This window comes from Salminus brasiliensis, chromosome 15, assembly GCF_030463535.1.
Source record: "Salminus brasiliensis chromosome 15, fSalBra1.hap2, whole genome shotgun sequence".
Taxonomy (NCBI): domain Eukaryota; kingdom Metazoa; phylum Chordata; class Actinopteri; order Characiformes; family Bryconidae; genus Salminus; species Salminus brasiliensis.
In genome coordinates this window covers 23,530,004-23,551,389 of record NC_132892.1, presented here as the reverse complement: position 1 = coordinate 23,551,389, position 21,386 = coordinate 23,530,004, and the positions used below count along the sequence as shown (strand labels likewise).

Below are 21,386 nucleotides of genomic sequence, written 5' to 3'. Positions count from 1 at the left end.
TCAGTGACGTATCTAGCACTAGCGACATGTTCTTCACCCTAAACTGCCCCTACTGTTGCCTAATCAGAATCGGGGGGGTGAGTGTTTTTTAAACTTCTCATCAATGTTTACATGACTGGGACTTCAAATGACTTCAACTGTCCAGTTGTGGTGAGCCAGTGTCTACTGCCGCCTCAGCTTTCCGTTCTCGGCTGGAAGAAGTGACACCTAATGCAGTCCTCTGCATATGCAGCCCATTCGCCTCAAGGTTCGATGCATTGTGCATCCTGAGATGCTTTTCTACCAATCTGCCTGTTCTCCGTTTCCAGCCACAGAACTGCACACACTAGATGTTCTCTCAGGAGATCAGCAGTTTTGTAAACACTCAAAGCAGCCCACCTGGCGCAGACAATCACACCACTATCAAAAATCACTGAGATCACATTCATCTCCATTCTGATTCTGGTTGACCTGCTGGTTCATATCTGTATGATTTTATACACTGCACTGCTGCCACACAAACGGCTGATGAGACAACTGCATGAAGGGGTTCTTAATAAAAGTGTTTTTTTCTACAGAAAAGGGCATCTTCTACAGCTAAATCCAATCTTAGGAAACGTGTCACGATTCCTTGCTGGAATTGGTGTCTTCCTCGCTCCGTGACGTCACCGCAGGCATTTATAAAGGAGCGAGTTGGACTCGGTGAAGATGCTCCTCTTTCTGTGAGCAGCCAAGAGGCTCAAAGAAACACACACACACACACACAATGTGCACAATAAACCAGCTACCCAACGGCCAGCTGTTTCCTTCCAAACCTCGAGGCGTTAAAGCCATAAATCAGCTGAGAGTCAGTCAAAGCTCGCCGTGTCACTGATTTTGTCAGATTCCCACAGAGGGGAAAAAACGGCAACAGCAGCCCAGCAGCTTGCTGTGAGGAGACTCGCTCAATACGGTCTGCAATACAATCACCTCAAATTCCCTCAGAACTGTGCTTCATCCAGCCCATCTGACTTACACAGCCTTCTTTACACGAGGAATCTTGCTCGAGGCTCTCGCGCGCTTATGAATGAGCACATGCTATTATTTTAAGCTGCTGTCATTATCTATGTCCAAACGATTGATTCACACGGTTAGGACTAAATGCACCACACAGAACCTTTAATAAAAAATATATGAAATGAAATGGGCACATGACACTACCAAATTAGGCAAACTTTGGCTTGTGCAACCTGCACCAAGTATCGAAGTGCTTACAACTTAAGATTTGGAAGCGCGAGCTATTTCACTATGTGACCTTTAGCTACTTTCCCTGATGCAAACACCTTGCTTGCTTGCTCGCTCGCTCGCTCGCTTGTCTTGTCTTGCACCGGCCGGCGTCCATCCATCGCTATTGACATTAGCCCACCAAACAGCGTGCGTGCATGCATGCGTTTGTGTGTGTGTGTGTGTACTTACGGGGAAAATGAAGTTCAGTGCTTGACAGCGCATGCAAGAGCAAGAGCAAGAGCAATCCTAAACGTTTTTACCTGCAAGGGAAACGAGGCTGATTTGTTGCCCACGTAGCCCCTCACTACGTGACTCTGGATGGACAGCACTCGGCACTCCATCTCCATCTCGCGCACGAAGTTGTCGGTGCTGTCCGCGCAGGCGGCGCGTGAGGAACAGCGCGATCCCGCAGCTCGAGGGCAGGCAGCCGGTTCCCTCTGCTGCTGCGTCCACACCGGAATCCGTGATGGCAGTTTAAGGAGCCACGCGCCGAACTGAAGGACGTGCAACATGGAGAGACGGTCATTGGCGAGGCGGAGAGCCTGGACCGCAACAACTGCTCAGGCATTCTCGGCGGCCGCCTAAGCTCGCTGACATCACGATGACAGTAACGGGGCCGTTACCTTTTTACTCTTTTTTTCCCCCACTCCGTCTTATTATTTATAATTAATAAATGGTCCAAATGCTCAGGCAAGAGCAGTGCGTATCGATTTTATTCACATTTATTGGTAATAAAATTGACCACAGTGTTACTGAATTTATAGGCGGGATCGATGCGTGTTTCGGTTCTAAGCCGAGTTTGGGGTTAATGTGTTGACCAATGCACCTGAAACGTTCAAACAGATGTCGTGAGAGGCAAGAGTGCTGAGTTGTTCTCAAAATGTGTCCAGAAAGAAATGTACTGTGAGGCCTTTTCAAGAGCTACAGGCTGCAGAGCTAGTCCGTGAAAATGGGCGCAACGATTAATGCGGAAGTTGGGTCCTTCCTGCCGTGGGTCGCGTTGTGAAAGCGCCCTATCTCTGTAAGTGTCAGCGCTGACGCAAAGACATAAATGGGTGGTGTTTGACGTAGTCGGTGCCAGCAACATGTGTCACAGCTCTCCTCTATCGTCAAAACATTAACGTACATCCTTTGTGTTTTAACCTGTTCCCTTTATGGTTTTATTGAACTACATTACCACCGTACTGCCACTGTTATTGTGATATACTGTTAAATGACGTGGGATATTACGCGCGCACATGTATAATCACGCCTGAATGGGCTCTGGTTTACAGACACATCCCTTTGTATACGCATGGTTGTATCTTTCCCCAGTACATTCAGTTTACATTAAGTTGCATTGCATATGTAGGTGTGACAGCCCCTGTACATGCAAATGTGCTTAACCAATAAAGTGATTTTATACATAATAAGATACATTATATGTATAATACATTTATGTGCATTCTGTATTTTGTCAGAACACTGAAAATGTACCCATTCCTGAAGCTGAGCTGGGCCGAGGGTGACGAGTTGCTTTCAAGTAGAGCTTATGATGCAGTCATAAACATTTATAACGCTTCTTAGAAATCTTTCTTATGCTGTGTTAGCAATTGGGTATAGCTGAGTAATGGTCTATCACACTGGCAAATAGGGCTGGGCAATATGGTAAAAATACTATATCACGATATTTAAAGACATTGATACACAATATTTATCACAAAACATGTAATCACAGACCAAAAACATCAGTAGTGACATATTCTTAAAAAACTACTATTCAGGTACTCTCCCGTACTGAATACAGTGACTTTTATTCATCTGCTGCACTTTCTCCAATTAAACCAGTCTAAATACACTGTTTGTAATGAAACATGCAGTTGATCAGTGTTTATTAAGCACTAATAATATCCTCGATACGCTTAGAAAAGCGCATTGTCTATCCTAATAACAAAATTTATCACGATACGATAAAATATTGTCATATAGCCCAGCTCTACTGAAAAGTAGGTAAACTCTGTTGTGAATGTGCCTATATTGTCTCAATATTTATTTATAATTGTACAGTACAATGCCACTTTTCATATCAAGGCTTAGAAAGCGAGGGCAGAGCACAGAGTGAGCCATGATTTAGTGCCCCTGTAGCAGAGAGGTTAAAGGCCTTGCCCAAAAATGGCAGCTTAGTTGTGATGATGGGACACAACTGAATTAAAGCAGCAGTATGCGAGAACTGGTATTTCTTGCTCCAGAGCTCCCTCTACAGCCAAGAAGTGGAACGCACACTTTGAGCCACCATTAAAGGAAACTTATTTCTGGACCAGCTGAGACATGCAGAACCGATTCTGAAAGTAAAAAGATGTGGACTGAAGCAGTACAGTAATATTACAGCAATTTATACAAATATGACTCAGGTTGTGCCGTGTTACACAGTTCTCACAAGCATTTTCCTGTCTGCTTCTCCAGAGTTCCTTACTGCAGTTAGTAACATGCTGAGCTCAAAGTAGCTCAGTAGTAATGCCAGCGGCTTTATTCTCAGTTTTATAGGCCAGTGGAGCATCACAATGATTTCGAAGCTGTTATTTTAAGGTAAGAATGCTACATAATGTTGATTTAACTATGGCTGAACGGCTCCCTATTAGAGGTACAATAGTAGCCCAATAGAGGGACAATGGTATACAGCCATGTAAATAAAGGAGATATGATCTCTTGACCTATGTAACACATTACATATAGAGTAAAGTGCCTTTTAGGATTGAGTCTGGATCTCACTGAATGATTTAACAGAAAATCTAATGAACACAATTTCTTCCCATACCCCAAATATAGCTGAGCAGGCGAGAGAGAATTCTAGTTTTGCACAGGAGCCCTGAGGCTAACATAGGCCGAAAGCAATGAAAGATTTCGGGAGGCACAACCTTCAGTTAAATTAGCCTTGTATCTCTAACACAACCTCAATAAACCAAACACCTCATCACTCCCAGCTATGTTTTGGAGTGATGGTAAAAGTGTGTAAACTTGATTTTCATCCAACCATCTCTTAAAAGTGAACCCTCTGCATCAGTAGACTCTCAAACACACTGCAGCTGGTGGATGATTTGCTAGCTGAGTCATGATGGGTCTCGCTCTTTTTCTCCATGGTCGTGACTGCGGAAAGGCGTAGAGAAGGGGATTAGAGCTACACAGAACTCAGTTCCGTCATATTAGCGCACACACACACACACACACACACACACACACAGGCCGGTGAATCATCACTGCCGAGCAAAGCCACTTCACTGGTGACACTTCTGAACGTGGAGGAGAGACGGAGGAGGCCTAAACAGCCTACAGCGGAGAGGGGCGGCGTTTTAATGACACCTGCTGGTCAAGTGTTGTCATTACACACACACACACACACACACACACACACAGACTACAGTGCTTAGTGAGAGCGTTCAACCCACTTGAAAGTTACCAAAATTAGGCAGATTTATTACTGAGAATTGTAGTCCACAAGCTTTATCCAGTAAGCCAAGCTAAACACCTTGCTGTAAGATAAATTCTGCAGTGTATAAACTATTGCTGCTAAGCTATTTGCTAAAGCTAAATATGTCTCCCCCTTAATTATCTGCAGACAAGCAACTTATTTTGGTTTTGAAAATGTAGTGTTAACACATAATATGTATTAATACTATGTATAGATAATATACTGTACATAATATGTATATATGCTAGTTTATAACTTCCTAATCGACTTCCTAACCTAACCAACTTCATTCTTACACTCACTGGCCACTTTATTGGAAACACCAACTTCATTCTTCTATTAACTGGCCACTTTATTAGAAACACTGTAATGTATTCTTTTACACACTGGACACTTTTTTTAGACACACATCACTTTATTCTTGCTCTAATTCCACTGATGGGCCACTTTATTGGAAACACCTACTTTCTGTTCTCTTCCCTTACATTGACTGGCCACTTTATTGAAAACACCTACCTTCAACTGACTGACCACTTTATTGAAAACACCTACCTTCAACTGACTGACCACTTTATTGTAAACACCTACCTTCTATTCACTTGCTTTTCATTGACTAGCCAAATTAGAAACACTGTGTACTATTACAGAAGGTAGGCCATCTGACAACCACTCTCTACTCCATTTATCACAGTTCAGTTTCTGACCACAGGGCCGCTGCTAAGTGCTGACTGCATATTATTTGGGTGGTGGTTCATTCTCAACCCAGCAGTGACACTGACATGGTAGTGGTGTAGTAATGTGTGTTTTCACGTTAAGAGTGATGTAAAAAAGAAATCCAGCCAAAAGTGATTCTGTAGTCAGAAACTGACCACTGATGAAAGACTAACACAAATAGTTCCCGGTATATTTAGTAGACTCAGTACAGAGAGTGTAGGGTTCTCCAATATCCTCACTAATTAACCCTTAATGTAATGACCTACTGTGTGTGTAACATCACACTCACACACATCGTCATCCCTCAAACTCTGCAGCAGGCAGAATCTGGGGTAGTGTGTTATAGGGTAATGTTGGACGCATATAGCCTGAACACTAAAGATAAAGATTATGTTTTTTTGAAGTAAAAATAAATCTCTAAATTTACTTTTGCAGTTGAACAAGACTACTGACACAGGGAATGGCCACACTGGCCACTTTATTAGAAACACCTCATTTAATTTTTCCACTGACTGGCCACTTTATTAGAAACACTTCACTTCATTCTTTCTTTAACTGGTCACTTTATTAGAAACACCTCATTTAATTTTTCCACTGACTGGCCACTTTATTAGAAACACCTCACTTCATTTTCCCACTGACTGGCCACCTTATTAGAAACACCTTCATTGGCTTGTACCATTGTTTGTTTGGATGGTTGGTTTGCTCATGTTTTAATGGTAAAGGTGCACGTATTTGTCACTGTACAGTGTATGTACACTGTACAGCGAAATGTGTCCTCCGCATTTAACCCATCTGGTAGTGAACACACACACACATGTGTTAGGGGCAGTGAGTACACACACACACCCAGAGCCTGGGGAGCAGAGAGGGTAAAGGTCAAGGGCCCAACAGTGGCAGCTTGCCGAGCCCGGGAATCGAACCCTTATCGATATCCCGGCGCTCTAACCGCTGAGCCACCACTGCCCCATATTTAAATGGTTTTTTGAGTCAGGGGCAGTTTCGGGCGCGGGCTTTTTCAAAGTACTGTATGTGGAGTAGGCAGGGCACTAGGACCTGCAGGAGGCACCGTCCTGCTCTTCGCTAGCACTGTTTCAGCTCTGGAGTCGACTTCAATATCATTGCTGTAGAACAGTTGGCCGATCTGTGTTTGCTGAAAGTAGATGGACAAGTCGTTGCCAGACGTGGGCTAGAGGGGTATAAAGCCCCCTAGCATTGAGCTGTGGAGCAGTGGGGATGAGGTGGGGTGATGAGGTGTACAAATCCTCATAGCAATGCTCCAAAATCTAGTAGAAAACTTTCTTCCCTGGACAGTAGAGACAGTTACTCCAACAGAAGCAGGAGAAACACTTTTTTAATACTCTTGATTTCAAGCAAATGAGCAGATGTCCCAATACTTTTGTCCATATAGTGATGCATTGAATATACTTGATTAATAAAACATTATGTCAGCACAATTAAGCATTGTTTGAGTGGCACTATAGAGAGCTATAAGTAAAAGAGTGAACATGCAGTAAGCTGGTGACCTGAGGCCTTGTGTGCCGACCTTTTCATGCATGACCTCTTTTACCTGGCAGTAGGCTGGTGTCCCCCCTCCTTTCATGATTGCTCTTCTGTAACGTTAGCACTCGAGGAGACACACTGCGGGAGATCTGATCCACAGCTGTAGTGGCACGACAGAATACTGACCTGATCAGGTGTCTTATTGTGCCGGAGAGGAGGTGCAGTGGAGAGAGGGAGAGAGATAGCGAGAGAATGGGTTGAGTCATTCAGAAAGATATGGCTAGTTGACCTGCGTAGCTTAAAGTCCCTTTAGCTGTAACTCGAATATTGATTGTTGAATATTAATCAGTTCAGTTTTGGTGTTTCAAATGTTTTCTTTTTTATTATTTGTGAGCTTGTCAACCATCGGTCTTGGAGGTCCAGGTCGGCTCCATCTGAGTCAAATTAATCAGCCTTAGCCAGACGTTCCTTTGACTGAAGGCTGTTAGATCAGCAAGTCTTTCAGTAGCTGATTTCTTGATTTGTTTCAATCAACCGTGCTGCTTCACCACCGCTGTTCTCCAGCTCTCCATCCTCTTCTTCCTCACTCAGTTTGCTGGTGTCACCGTGGACTCTTGTCTCTCCATGGACAGTTTGTTCCACTGAGAAGCAGAGATGAAAAGATGAGAGGGAAGTAATGTCTTCCCTTGAGAAGAACTCTGGAGAGGCTGAGGAGCCTGCCACAGAGGCAGAGAACGCTGTGGATAAGGTAAGAAAGGTTTCTTCATGAGTTTTCTTCTAATACGCATTATAGTAAAGCAGATGAATTGTAATGAAGATCCCATTTAACAGAGCAACTAACAATGGTTCTTCTCCATGTACGTAGCACTGAAATTTGTGAGTGAACTGAACCCTTCATATGCTGCTTACTGTTTATAGAGTATGCTGTAGATGTGGGCCTTTCCTAACTCACCTCACTTTACCTTGTGCTTGGATGGTCATATTATAGATTCAAGCTAATCCTTCTATTTAAATATCAAAACATTGCTTTAAATGATTTTTTAGTTATGCGTATTTGCCATATACGATTCATCTTAAATGCCTTTGCCAAAATTACTGACATTTATAACATTAATTATATAACACAACAGGAATGCATATATAATGAATATTACTTACTTACACTTAAATCAGCTGGTTCACTGTTAATAAACTAAGGGCACTTTCCATGTCAGATTGTGAAACCTGTCATTTTGGAAATATCTTCAAATATTTCATATCTTTCAGTAAATGTTATATTTATATTTTTTTTATTTTTTCATTTTTTTGTATTCTTACATTTCTTTCAAATGTAGGAATTATTCATTTCTGCGTGCAGTGTCTGAAGCTATACCAAGAGTATAAAATGGCTTCACAACAAAATAATTAATTTGTAGGCCTGTATGTTCTAAAAAGGGGCTAATCCCATTTCCCATGCAAATCCATTTCCAATCCATGGGACAAGGGTCATATTAGTTTGAATGTCAATTAGCATTGCGTTAAAACTACACTCTTAAAACTAAAGATGCCAGAAAGAGTTATTTGAAGATGATGAAACATTTTTGTAATTTATGTAATTAAATTGTAATTAATAAGAACATATATGACCATATACTAATATAAATATACCATATACTAATTGACTAATTCGTCAAAATCGCTCCAGGGCACCATTGAAGCCAAAAACCCCTCTGGATATCATGCTGATGAGGACTCTTTTATTCCCTGTAAATCATTTAAAATGCAGAAGATTACCAGTAAGATTAAAATATGAAGTGAGTACTGCTGGATCACTTGTGAGGAAACCGAAGCTGCATCATACCACCCATACCTTGCCTAGACAAGGCTGTCCCTCAAAGCATTAAAACAAGACTTGTGTGGGAAACCACAGAGAGGACAAACGTTACCTTAAAGAACCTACAGAGTTCAGTGTGTAGAGTGAAGGTGTACCAGTCAAGAGCTCTGCATACAACTTTATTGGGGATGGCTAGAAGCCATTAATAAAGAAACACACATCAAAGCTCATCTGGAGTGACCTATCTAAAATCTAGGGTTAAATGTGATTGTCAGATTAGACAAAGTTGTTGCTGTTTTGCCTAAAAAAAAAAGCAAATACTGTCAATTCCTCAACAAATCAACAAACCAACACTATTTCAGAAGTGAAGCGTCATGTTGGGAGAATGCTTTGGGGATGGGCCTCTTGTTAAAAATGAAGGATAAATAAATGATGCAAAATACAGGGAGATACTGCAGGACAGCCTGCTACAAGAGAAACAGGAGACACATCACCTTTCGGCAGGGCAATGATCTCAAGCACAAGGTGGACAAAAAGGTGAATGTTGAACAATGGCCAAATCACACTGGAAAGTGTGAATCACAAACCTCATCCAACCAGTCTGAACAATCTAAAGATTTCCTGGAAATAGGGACAAAAATCACTCCTAAAGAGTAAAGGAAATGTAGCCCAACAGACTTAAAACTGTAATTGCAGCTGAAGGTGGTTCTACCTAGTACTAGTCTGAAGGGGGTTTTTGAGGGTAGTTGTAGAGCATATTGGCTTACAACAGAACTACTGTCTTAATCAATGTGTGCAAGTGTCACTAGTAATGCAGACTAATATGAAGACTTCCAAAGAGGTTAAATACATTTATATGGCACTGTATATGAAAATGAACTGCAACAAACAATACACAGACAATAAAAACCTTTAGCACTAACAACCTGCTAAACACCACACTCACATGACCTCAAAAAAGGCCACAGTTGAACCAGCACTCTCGTGACCGCCATACTGTATGCTTTGAGCTTTAAATAGCTTGAATTTATGCAAAGCTGCTCTTCAACACGCACTTGGGCAGCTATATCATGGGAGTCATTAAGTCTGATGATTGCTTAGTTGTTTAACAGAATACGAAACAGAGTCTGAAATTTTACAGGACACTAGGCACTCTATGGTGCAAACACTGCTACTTCATGATGTTAATGCTTTTGTTTTTCTTTCTCATTTGCACGCTCACTCCCTGACATATCCACACATTCATATGCATACACACTCCAGACCGAGGAAGATGCAGAATCAGGTCATGTTGAGGCAGAAACAGAAAGCGAGGAAGATCTCCCCACGATCGAGACCCCTACCATTTTTAACGTGAGCCCTTTCAGCACTCCAAAGGGCTCCAGGCCCCCGCACCACTTGGACCCCAACACCCAGCATCCAAATGTGCCTGTCGGCTGGCCAGACAATGCGTCCGCTCCGCTCCCAATCTACAAAATACACTCCATCCAGACCCCGCACAGCTCTAGGATGTCCATTATCAAAGTGCAGCCCTTCATACATGGTATGTAGCGTACGCGTCATGTTTCATCCTGTATTGTAGGTCACAAGGGGTGTAAGATATAGGCATACAGGTGTTTGTTCCTTCACTGAATGACAGTCTGTTGCCATTCTAAGGCATAATATATTAAATAGGTGTAGAACAAGGATCAATACTTGGCCCACTCCTGTTATTAGTGTACACATATAGGTAGTATCAAATGAAGCCAGTGCTGTATGCCAGCATTGTAAAAAATAAAAAAAGACTAACAATGTTCTAATTATTAGTGTTAGTACACAGGGGAAATGACTGATAATTAACCCTGTTATGAAATCTGGCTACATAAATAAACCAAAAGTGTTATCATAAACTATGACCTTGGTTGTAAGTTACATTGATAATGCCACTGTATTTCCAGAATTAGAGCCTATTACAAGTAGTATTACTGCACTATACTGTAGAGGCCAAGATACTACAGGAAACTAAAATTAGCAGCTGTACACCTGTAAGTTTTATTTAGGATTTGTAACTGATTAGACTGTATTCATGTCCTTCAAAGCAACAAATAACATCTTGCTACAAAAGAAGTTTAGTGCATCTATTAGCAAGCTTAGGATTTTGCTCAAAAGACACTTTTTATAGTTGAGCTTATATATTTTTTTCTTTTCTTTCTATTTATTTTTAATGCAAAATATTTAATGTATACTAAAACGTAAAATGAAAAAATCAAAGTATAATAATAACACCGAATAATAATTATTATTTGTTTCTCTTCAGTCTTTGTGATTTCTTATTTCTGCACCTTTATGCTTTTTTCTTTTACATTTAGTCTTATATAATGTGCTTAGCATGCTTAATATATAACTGTAGTGTACCAAGGCTTGTTTGTATTAACTGTTCTCTTATCAGTGCCTGAGTTCTGATCTCTTATCAGATTTACTTAATACTCTCTCTCTCTCTCTCTCGCTCTCTCTTGCTCCCTCTCCCTCTCCCTCTCTCTCTCTCTCTCTCTCTCTCTCTCTCTAAAAGGAGAAGATCTGTCTGACTCTACATCTCTGTGTTGGCCATACATACCTCGCAGGTTGCTGGCCCTGCTGATAACCATTTGTGTGTTAATAGTAGTGAGTGTGATTCTAGCCATTGGTCTGGGAGGTAAGTTTACATTCATGTGTATGTGTGTGTGTGTGTGTTTGTCTGAGTGTCCTGCCTTCCTGTCGTAAGACGTCTTGAGTGTCCTAAGCAGAAATATTTCATGAGCTATGCCCTGTGATTAAGTAGCATGATCCTGCACTTTAGGAGCAGGCTGAGCTTAGTGAGCACTGAATGCTATTTAGTTGTGTTGAGATCAGTGGTTCTCAGACCAGCAGTCCCTATTTTTGCTCCCATCCTTCAAAACATTGGGACAGAAGAAAAATCTGAGGACCGGTTTGAGAACTGTGAGAACATTGCTTTAGTATAAGAAGCTGAGAAGGCAGCAGATGGAGTTATGGGAGGTCTTTTGTACACTGTCTTTCCATTCACAGTGGGTCTGAGCTGTTCTGGAAAGTTCCACTGCGTGTCTTCAGCTCAGTGTATCAGGACGTCTGCTCTTTGTGACGGAGTCAAAGACTGTGGGCAGGGAGAAGATGAGCTCAACTGTGGTAAATGTTCACATACATACAAACACAAACACAGTTGTGATTATATATATATATATATATATTATACCAACAATACGCCTCATGCAGTATACTGTTTATATACACTATATGACCAAATGTTTGTGGACACACTTCTAATGAAGGCACACTAAGCTAATTTAAGTTGCACCTGTTGATGACCTATTGCTGTCTCAATACTTTTGTTCATATAGTGTACAAGTAATTACCTATAAATCATAAGAATTGTCTAACCTAACCTTAAACCTAACCCAAAATTGGCCGTACAATGGCCAAACATGGCAGTGGGCCAAGTATTAATCCCTGTGGTATATCCTACAGAATGGTACACCTTTTTAATACATGATTACTGAGACTGGCAACATTCTACTATTCACACACACACACACACTTAATATTTTTAAGTCAAGTTAATTATGAAACACCTGTATCTCTCTCTCTCTCTCTCTCTCTCTCTCTCTCTCTCAGTGCGTCTGAGTGGGAAGCGCTCTGTCCTACAGATCCGCAGTAAAGGTGTGTGGAGCTCTGTGTGCTGGGAGAGCTGGACCTCCAGTCTGGGCTTTTCTGTCTGCAAACAGCTCGGCTACAACAGGTACATTAGCAGGGCTCATATCAAGTGCAGAGAAGCTAGTGCTCTCTCCTCAGACCTATTCTACTCTAATATTCCTGCCTAATACTCTAATGGCTCTAATACAGTTAACATAGCCTAGTGGTTATTACCTATTCCTATTTAGGCAGGCACACCATGCTCCACTACTAGATAAGACTGCTAATGCTACACTCACCTATCGTTGTGTGACGTGATTATAAATTGCGAATCAAAGCAAACTTCAAGTCTTGGTTCCTCTGTGGCCTACTCCACCTCTGTGTGTCTATTCCACTGTTCTCTTACAGCTGGGACACCGTACAGACATGCATAATGACCATGTATTTCCAGCTAGTTATTTGTTTTTTTTTATCTTTTTTGAGTTCCTTTCAAGGAAACCTCATGTTCTGGACCTAAATTGAGATTCTGTCTAATGCATCTCAGGTTTGTTCCATACTCTGTGTTTGTCCTGTGCTGTATTTGTGGCCATGTAGGTTCTGTATGTGTGTGTGTGTCAGTGTGTTTTCCTGGCCTTCCCACTGCGTGTGGGTGTAATACGTTTCTCTTTCTACCCAGCGCCCCCATTAACTGCTTAGTTAATCCTATTAAAATCAGTCTGCTATTAAATGAAGGGGAAAATCATGGCAGCAAACACACTCGTGCCACAAGTAGGTCAAGATGTTCATTTTAACCATGGGCAAGCCTCTTCTCCTAGTAGCTTTTTTCCATTTATTTCCACGCTGACTGCAGTCTCAGCTCATTGCTTTTACTCTGCAATCAGGCTCTGTGGCTCTAGTGATGGGTTCCTGGTTGCAGTTTCTTAAAAACAAGCTAGTTGACCTTGTGTCTAGATTGATTACGGTGCTTCAGACAGTGCTCAAACAGCTAAGCAGAAAGAGTGAGTTGTGATATTAAAGGCGTTGATTACTGTGATCGTTGGCTGTTAATGCGCAATGATGATTTATTAGGCCTCATTCACCAATATCAGAATGGAACCACGGCATCCATATCAGAGTTTGTCCTGATTTGTAATCTGTGGTTCTACATAATTCTGAACAAAGTTTTTTTGATAGTGGAACACTTATATAGATCAGTTTTTTTAATTAAATGGTTCTTGTGGGTGGTTCATCAAAGAATAACAAAAGAGTTCCACTGTTGAGTCAACGAGCTCGTGTTGCTTAGAGTGTATACCAGTCAGCCACTGCATTAGCACCACCTGCCTAATATTCAGTAGGCCCCCCTTGTGCCGTCACAACAGATCTGACTATTCAAGGCATGGACTCCACAAGACCTCTGGAGGCGTCCTGTGGTATCTGGCACCAATAGGTTAGTAGCAAATCCTCAAGTCCTGAAAATTGTGAAGTGGGCCTCCATGGTTCGAACCCCACAAGGCCTGCCTGATGTTTTGGAGATGCTCTAAATGTGGTTCTTGTCAAAGTGTCTCAGATTCCTACGCTTGCCCCATTTTTCCTGATTTTACCATGTTTAAGAACTTACTGGTCACTTGCTGCCTTATACCCCTTGGCAGATGGGCATTCAACTTCCTAATGTTATGGCTGATTGCTGTATTTCACTGTGCCTGTTTTCATGAAACCAGCCTGAGGCAGAACAGAATAATATAAAGCTTGCTGGAGTTTTTATTTTTTATTATTGGTTCTATTATTGGTTATAGATCCATATATTTCCCTTTTTAATACTATATAGAAAATAAAATTCATGGCACAGCCTCCCTTTATTTTAAGAGTGTAATCACAAATTTCTCTCTTCACAGCTATGTGAACTCTTCTTCAATTCCTCTATCCTTTGTGGAGTCTGCCTTCCAGAAGAAGCTAGTGACACTCAGTCCTGGCTTTTCAACCCTTCGACCCACCTTCAAAGTCCACAACAGCTCCTACCTCAGGTAAGGCATGTTTGCCACAATGCAGAGCAATTTACTCTATTGCAGAGTCCATCCCTCCGGAAAATGTAGTTCCACAGCCCAATGCTGGGGAGACTTTGTTCCCCTCTAGCTAAAACTTGGTATTGGGCATGGTTACCTTAGGATCATGTGCTGCTGCTCCCATTTTATTGGCAAAGCCTTTCAACAGAGATTGTACAAGCTGTGTGTGCGCAACTGAATCAGCAGCAGGATACCACAAATTCATTTACAGTGGTCAGTTGTTTACTTGTACTGAGGGTCTGAGAACTTTGAGCTACTTTGGCGTTAGCACCACTACAATGCCAGCTGCACTTTTAGGAACGCCCATTCTACACTGAGAGGAGAGCATTACTGCCGAAATACACCAGATATTTATTAGACTTAGGGACGGTAAAGGGATGTCATGACTAAGGCCTCTTAACTTCCTGTTAGTGATCATGATTGACTACAATAAACAAAACTACAATAATTCACAAGACAACTATAGAATATAATCCCCCTAAGCTAACATGAGATGAGATGAGATGGTCAGTCCAGAAGTCTTTGGTGATTTCACTTGCATTAGCCTTTGCTTTACAGCTGTTGCATTTGCTGTGCATTAGCATTTAGCAAGTTATGGGGTATGTAAAAATGTGCTTCATTAAATAAGGTCTCTGTTTCTTCAGGAAGGTGCAGTGCAGGTCTGGGCTGGTCACAGTGCTTAAATGCATAGGTGAGCAAAGCTTAAAAAAATATTTGAGCATATGCATTTCCATGTGGTCATAATGTGCCTGTTATACTTTGTCATCTGCAGTTTTCAGAAATAAAAAAATTAAGAGAAATTCTTGAAGTGAACATGAAGAGAACACATGAAGAGAACCTGTGTGTTTGTGTTTAATGGTAATGTGATGTCTTTATAGAGTGTGGTACCAGACCTGGTCTCAAGAGCCGTATTGTTGGGGGGAATGTATCTGTCCCTGGTCAGTATCCCTGGCAGGTTAGCTTACAGTACCAGAACCAGTACCTGTGTGGAGGATCACTCATAACCAACCAGTGGATAGTCACTGCTGCACACTGCGTATATGGGTGAGCTGTGAGCAAACACACAAAAGACAAAACCCTATACCCGTTCCCTATCAATATCAATATCAATAACTGCACTCAGACATCATCTGTAACTTATCATAACGATAAGCTTGAACAGCCCAATTAAACCTAGAGTTTCTGTGATACACTAAGAGTGTAGAGAGCTCCTGTGCTAGTAGTTGTGTTTATTGTCACTACATAAAAGAAGGTTGATGCCGTTTTTATTGTTGGATGCACTCTGACAGTTTCTGAGCGTTAAAAAGTAAATTAATGAGGATTTATTATTGATTTGTTTAATCAGAGAACCATTAAAGCATGTTCCTATTCACATACTTTCTTGCTCACAAACATTATTTCTCTGCTAAAAAATCAGGACCAACTCAAGACTGGTTGCAGATGGTCTAAACTGGTCTTTAATGGTTAAGTACCCTTTGCTGGGAAGCCAGCTGGTAAACCAGCTTAGCTTTTGACCAGCATAGTGTATGTTTTTATATGAGCCTGATGGACTAGCTGGTCTACCAGCAAAACCACTTTCACCAAGCTGGTCTTCAAGCTAATCATCTTGGTTGACTAGTTTGTTGAAACCAGCTGACCATTATGGCAATGCTCACACCCCATAGCTTGCTGAGGGTCATGCTCATCATGGTCACTATCAATGACCGTGTAAAGCTGTGGACAGCATGTACAGCGTAACATCTCTTGAAAGTGAAGCAACCACAGACCTAGCACCTCTAGCAACTAGCTGGTTGCAGTAATGATGAGTAGCTCCGCCCATCCACAATAACAAAACAGCCTGTGCTAATAGTAGCACTTTTTTTTTATTTCACCTAGAAATACATTTCTGCCATATCATAAGAAGGCAGGGTTACACTTAGGAAGGACGTGTTTGACAGCCAGCCATTGCTTGGGTCTACCAAATGAGTCTAGACCCGCCTCTGGTCTCTACTGCACACACTCTGTTTGTAAAACAACATTGTGGACAGTTTGGCTTAATTCCTATGGAATGGAAGGGAATGGAACCACGGTGTCCATATTTTCTACAGTCAGTGTCATAAAGCTCACCCAACCTGGTCATGCTGGCAGACCAGCTGAACCATCAGACTCAAAAGAAAACATACCTTATGCATCTTAACCAGCTTGTTTACCAGCATAGACTAAATGTTTTTTCCAGTATGACCAGCTTTTCAACCAATATGACCATCAAAGACCAGCTACCAGCAAAGGTTGGTCTTGAGCTGGATTTTTCAGCAGGGAAATGATCTTTTTGCAGATTAAATTACAGGATTAGCTGTTTTAATCATTTATAATGAATCCAGGCTGCAGGATGCACTGACTGTATATAACCCATGTATTAGAGCATGAATTCATTTTATGCTAGGGTGTAAGGGTCCTATCTACATAACGTACTTATTAGCCTAATGGTAGTTACTGAATAATGTAGGCGTCTATTGAATAATACATGTGACACACCAGCAATACAGTGAATCACTGTTCAGAGCCTCTCTTCTCTCTCTGGTGTAGCTTTGCTAATCCAGCTTTATGGTCAGTGCGTGTGGGCCTCATCGACCAGCCTGTGAGTGGGGCGAGTGATCTCTCTGTGTCGAAGATTCTCTACCACGGCTTATATCACCCAGAGCGATATGACTATGATATCGCTGTCATCAAGCTAACACAGACGCTCACTATCAGTGGTGAGTCTGCTTCTCTTTTTTTAACATTCTCATTCAGGACCTTTAATGAGTTGATTATGTGGTACATTATAGGACATGTTTAGGACAATTTGTATAGGACACACATTTCAAAAATTCTTCTTATAGCATTAAACTATTGATTTTTCTCCCAACCACAGGTCAGGTGCAGCCCATCTGCCTGCCTAACTATGGGGAAGGTTTTACACCTGGATCCATGTGCTGGATATCAGGCTGGGGAGCCACACAGAGCGGAGGTGAGCTGATACTGTGCTAAAACTCTGGTTTGGGGTTTTGGTCACCTCAGACTTGTACCACACCAGACTGTGGAACACTGATCTACAGTTAAAACATTCCTTTGCTATACATTCAGTTTACATTAAATGTCATTACATAACAGTTTTCTGTCATGACTCTTGACATTTAAAAAATGTCAAGAGTCATATCATAATTAAATATCCATATTTGTCCAAAATAAATGTATTAATCGGACAAAAAAGAGATACTTTTGATTTTTAAATTCTTCACTTGTTTCAATAAGCTACAATAAGACTTTTTACAGCCAGGCAGGGCAAGTTTATTTGTAGAGCATCTTTCATGCATAGTGGCAATTTAAAGTGCTTTACATAAACACAGACAAATACAAATACATGAAGAAAAATAAAAGCATTAAAAGCATTTAAAAAGCATTGAAAATAAGAAAAATAAAAATCTAATAAAAATGAAATCATAATAAGAATGGTAAGTTACAGCTGTCACACTGGATAGCAGCCGTAACTGAACAAAACTTTACTTCCAAAGTAAGACCAGCCTCTAAGCTGTTAATCAATCCTTCAATCAATCTCTGAATATCTGTGCTAGCAAACCTTTTAAACCTGCAGAAGTTGATAAAGTCTGTTTATAGATAAATACTAATTCCATTATTCATTTATTTTTAGTTGTTGTACTGAACCTTTAGTCCAGTTCTGGAAATTAGATGGAAGTATGATCTTTAGAAGTATTTGTGCATTTATCTTTGTGTGTGTGTGTGTGTGTGTGTGTGTGTGTATGTAGGGGAGGTGAGTGTGTCTTTGCACTCAGCACAGGTTCCCTTGCTTTCAACAAGGCAGTGCGGAAGGGCAGGGCTTTCACCATGGAACATCTGTGCTGGATACCTGAAGGGAGGAGCCAACACGTGCCAGGTATGATCAAGACCCGGTCTGTGTGTATTCGTGTGTGTGAAATAATGGAGAAACAGTATTTTGCAGCTTCTCCTGTATATGTATTGTCCATTACCTATTGTGTCAGCATCACAGCATCACACATCACAGGCTGCTTATTGTCTAAATAGGGGTTCTTTAGTTCTGGACCTGCAGGCCAGTGTCCAGCAGAGTTAAGTGATTCTCCTCCTCAAACAGGGATTGCTAATCCTGGCAAATGACAGATGACTTGAATTAGGTGTCTTTAAGCAGTGACATCACCAAATTATGCTGGACACTGGCCCTCCGGGACTGGAAATGAAGAAGCCTGGCTGAAATCATTAGGCACTTGCCTTAAACTGAGTTGAGTTGCACTGCTGTCTATAACAAATTACAAAAGTACAGACAGTTTAGTTAGGCAGCATTGAGGGCTATAAACATATTTTACGGTTAAGCATGATCATATTAGATCAGTGTACTCTATATATTGCATATTGTAACAGGAACATCTATAAAAAAAAGTATATTCATCCATTTCTTATCTTGCATGTTTTGATTTTTAAAGGGGGACAGCGGCGGTCCACTGGCCTGTGGGGACTCAGTGTGGAAGCTGGTGGGAGCAGCAGGCTGGTCTCAAGGCTGTGAAAAGCCCAACAACCCTGGGGTTTACACCAGCATATCGTATGCCCTCCCGTGGATCCACCAAAACTTGGAGGTGAGAGAGAGTCTGGCTTCCACATTAAGGGCTCTGTACAGCTCCCAGTACATTAATATGAAGCTGCTGGGTAAATAGGCTGGCGTGGGTAGAAACAGAAGTGCACTGGAACACTCTCCAACTTAGACACACCAATAGGGAGCGGCCGTCTGGGGTGCCAGATTGGGCAGGAGAACAAAGGTTTAATGCTGTGTAACACTAAACCAATGGTGCTCAACTGTGAAACTGAGATCGGTTGCCAGATTAGAGTTTACAGTAACCAGAGAAGCAGCACACTGATAAGGACCACGGTCAGAAAGCTGGACAGAATCCTTTACAGGTCTGTTGTTATAACTTTAACTGTATTCAGAAAGTTTGAACACATTAAGGGGTGTCTCAGGGGTCCAGGAAGAGCAAATGCAAGAGAAAGATGTCTGATGTCAGTCAGAAGATGGCAGCTGAAATTGATTCTTCTTCTCTCCCTCATGCATCTCTCTTTCCAAATTTATCATGCCACTCAATGCCTGCCCCAGCTGTCCTAAATATTGCTGATGAGTGTGTGTGTGTGGGTGTGTGTGTGTCTTCTCGACAGCTGCAGTTTATATTTCTCCATGGCTGTTCCAAATTATCCATTGATTCTTAGCAGGCTCAAATGTGGCCTCTAGTGGCCAAAATGATAAACTCCACAAGGCCATGGATTCACTTTATATGTCATTTTCTGTAATCTTTTTTTTAGAACATACATTGTGTTGACAGAAGTATTGGGACACCTGCTCGTCCATTGCTTCTTCTAAAGTCCATAAAGGGCTTTCTACTACGTTTTGGAGCATTTCTGTAAGGATTTCATTGCATTCAGCGACAAGAGCGTTATGGTGTCAAGATGTTGGATGATCACAACCTCACCTCATCCCCAACTGCCCAGCTCATTCCAAAAACCTTGGATGGAGCACCAACATTTCCACAAATACACAGTTTTGCAGCTCCACAGCTTAATGCAGGGGGTTTTATACCCCTCTAGCTCATGCCTGACATTAGGCATGGTGCCAATAGGTTCACCTGTGTTTATCTCCTAGAAAGTCCTATTCTTTTGGTAGTACTTCCCTACAGACACTAGACAAGCTGTGTGTGTGTCGCATTCAGAAGGGGTGTCCACAAACATTTGGACTTATAGTCTATAGATTTGTCTATAAAAAGGTATAAACTGATATGTAATTGATGCTGCCTCCACACACTACTGTAGTTTTCAGTGCATTCAAACTGAATGAAAGCTCTGGAGCTTAGGAGAAAATGCATGCATGTGCATATGCATGTCTAATCCACTGTGTGCTCCTGCTAATCATGCTGTTAGATCAAACCACACGATTACCTTCTGCCCCAAGAGCAAAACACAAGTTTGTAGTGTTTATGCTCCTGAATTGTGAAAGTCCCTCCTACAAAACATACAACACACATACAACATTCATTGTAATTGACAATTGGCAAGTAACACTGCGCAGTAGAATTGTGCCCAGGACCCCAGTGGCATAAACATATACACACACTATATGTCCAAATGTTTGTGCCCCCCCCTCTACTGAATGCATTCAACTACCTTAAGTTGCACCCATTGCTGATTGGCTAGAGAGGTATAAAGCCCCCTAGCATTGAGCTGTAGACCAGTGGAACTGGAAGTGTTCTCTAGAATGACAGTGCTTTTGGGGGTGTGTTTAGAGTTAGGGATGAGATGGGGTGGTGATCATCCAACACCTTGACCTCACTAACGCTCTTGTTTCTGAATGCAATCAAATCCTCATTGAAATGTTCCAAAATCTACTAGAAAGCCTTTCCTGGACAGTAGAGACAGCTACTTAAACAAAAGCAGGATACAATCTTTTTTTAGTACCCTAAAAGAAACATCGAATGAGTAAGTGTCCCAATACTTTTGTCTGTATAGTCTAAGTCAAACAAATGTAAAGTAACTGTGCAAGAACTGTTGTTTGCTCTAGAGGTTGTGTTTATGTAAAAGTCTGGACACCCCTGGCAAAATTACATATATAGTTTAAAGTGAAATTATGCAATTTAGCCAGGGGTACCCACACTTTTATATGCAGCTGTATATAAATCCAGCTCTGACTGCTCTGTTCCTTTTATTACTCAGAAAGAAGAGGAGCAAACCGTCTAAGTAACATTTGTGCCTGACTGAGGTGTGGTTTTCCCAGACCGATCCACTTTTTTGGCGGTTACAGAGGAGATTAACTTGCTGAACTTCCGTGGGACACAGAACAGCAGACCAGCTACTGATAAGTGTACTAGTAATAAACTGTGGGTTTGAGAAACAGTTTGGCACAGCTACAACACAAGCTACACTGAGGCATAGTCTT

At 41.5% G+C, this 21,386-nt stretch overlaps 2 protein-coding genes across 2 annotated transcripts in view; one reads left to right on the top strand and one right to left on the bottom strand.

The window, feature by feature from the left end:
• pdxkb (pyridoxal (pyridoxine, vitamin B6) kinase b) overlaps positions 1-1,819 on the bottom strand; it is a 28,890-nt gene extending 27,071 nt beyond the window's left edge. Inside the window, exon 1 of the mRNA XM_072657397.1 lies at positions 1,506-1,819. Within this exon, the coding sequence (XP_072513498.1) occupies positions 1,506-1,757 (252 nt within the window). The 5' untranslated portion in view covers positions 1,758-1,819. The remainder of the gene's footprint in view (positions 1-1,505) is intronic.
• A 5,764-nt stretch (positions 1,820-7,583) lies between these two features.
• tmprss3b (transmembrane serine protease 3b) lies at positions 7,584-21,201 on the top strand. The gene is made up of 13 exons (XM_072657624.1): positions 7,584-7,655; positions 9,984-10,263; positions 11,269-11,391; positions 11,763-11,879; positions 12,366-12,489; positions 14,255-14,383; positions 15,067-15,113; positions 15,301-15,466; positions 16,988-17,157; positions 17,316-17,411; positions 18,208-18,335; positions 18,898-19,047; positions 21,164-21,201. The coding sequence occupies exons 1-13, from the start codon at positions 7,584-7,586 to the stop codon at positions 21,185-21,187; spliced, it is 1,626 nt and encodes a 541-aa protein (XP_072513725.1). The 3' UTR covers positions 21,188-21,201.
• Positions 21,202-21,386: the final 185 nt, after the last annotated feature.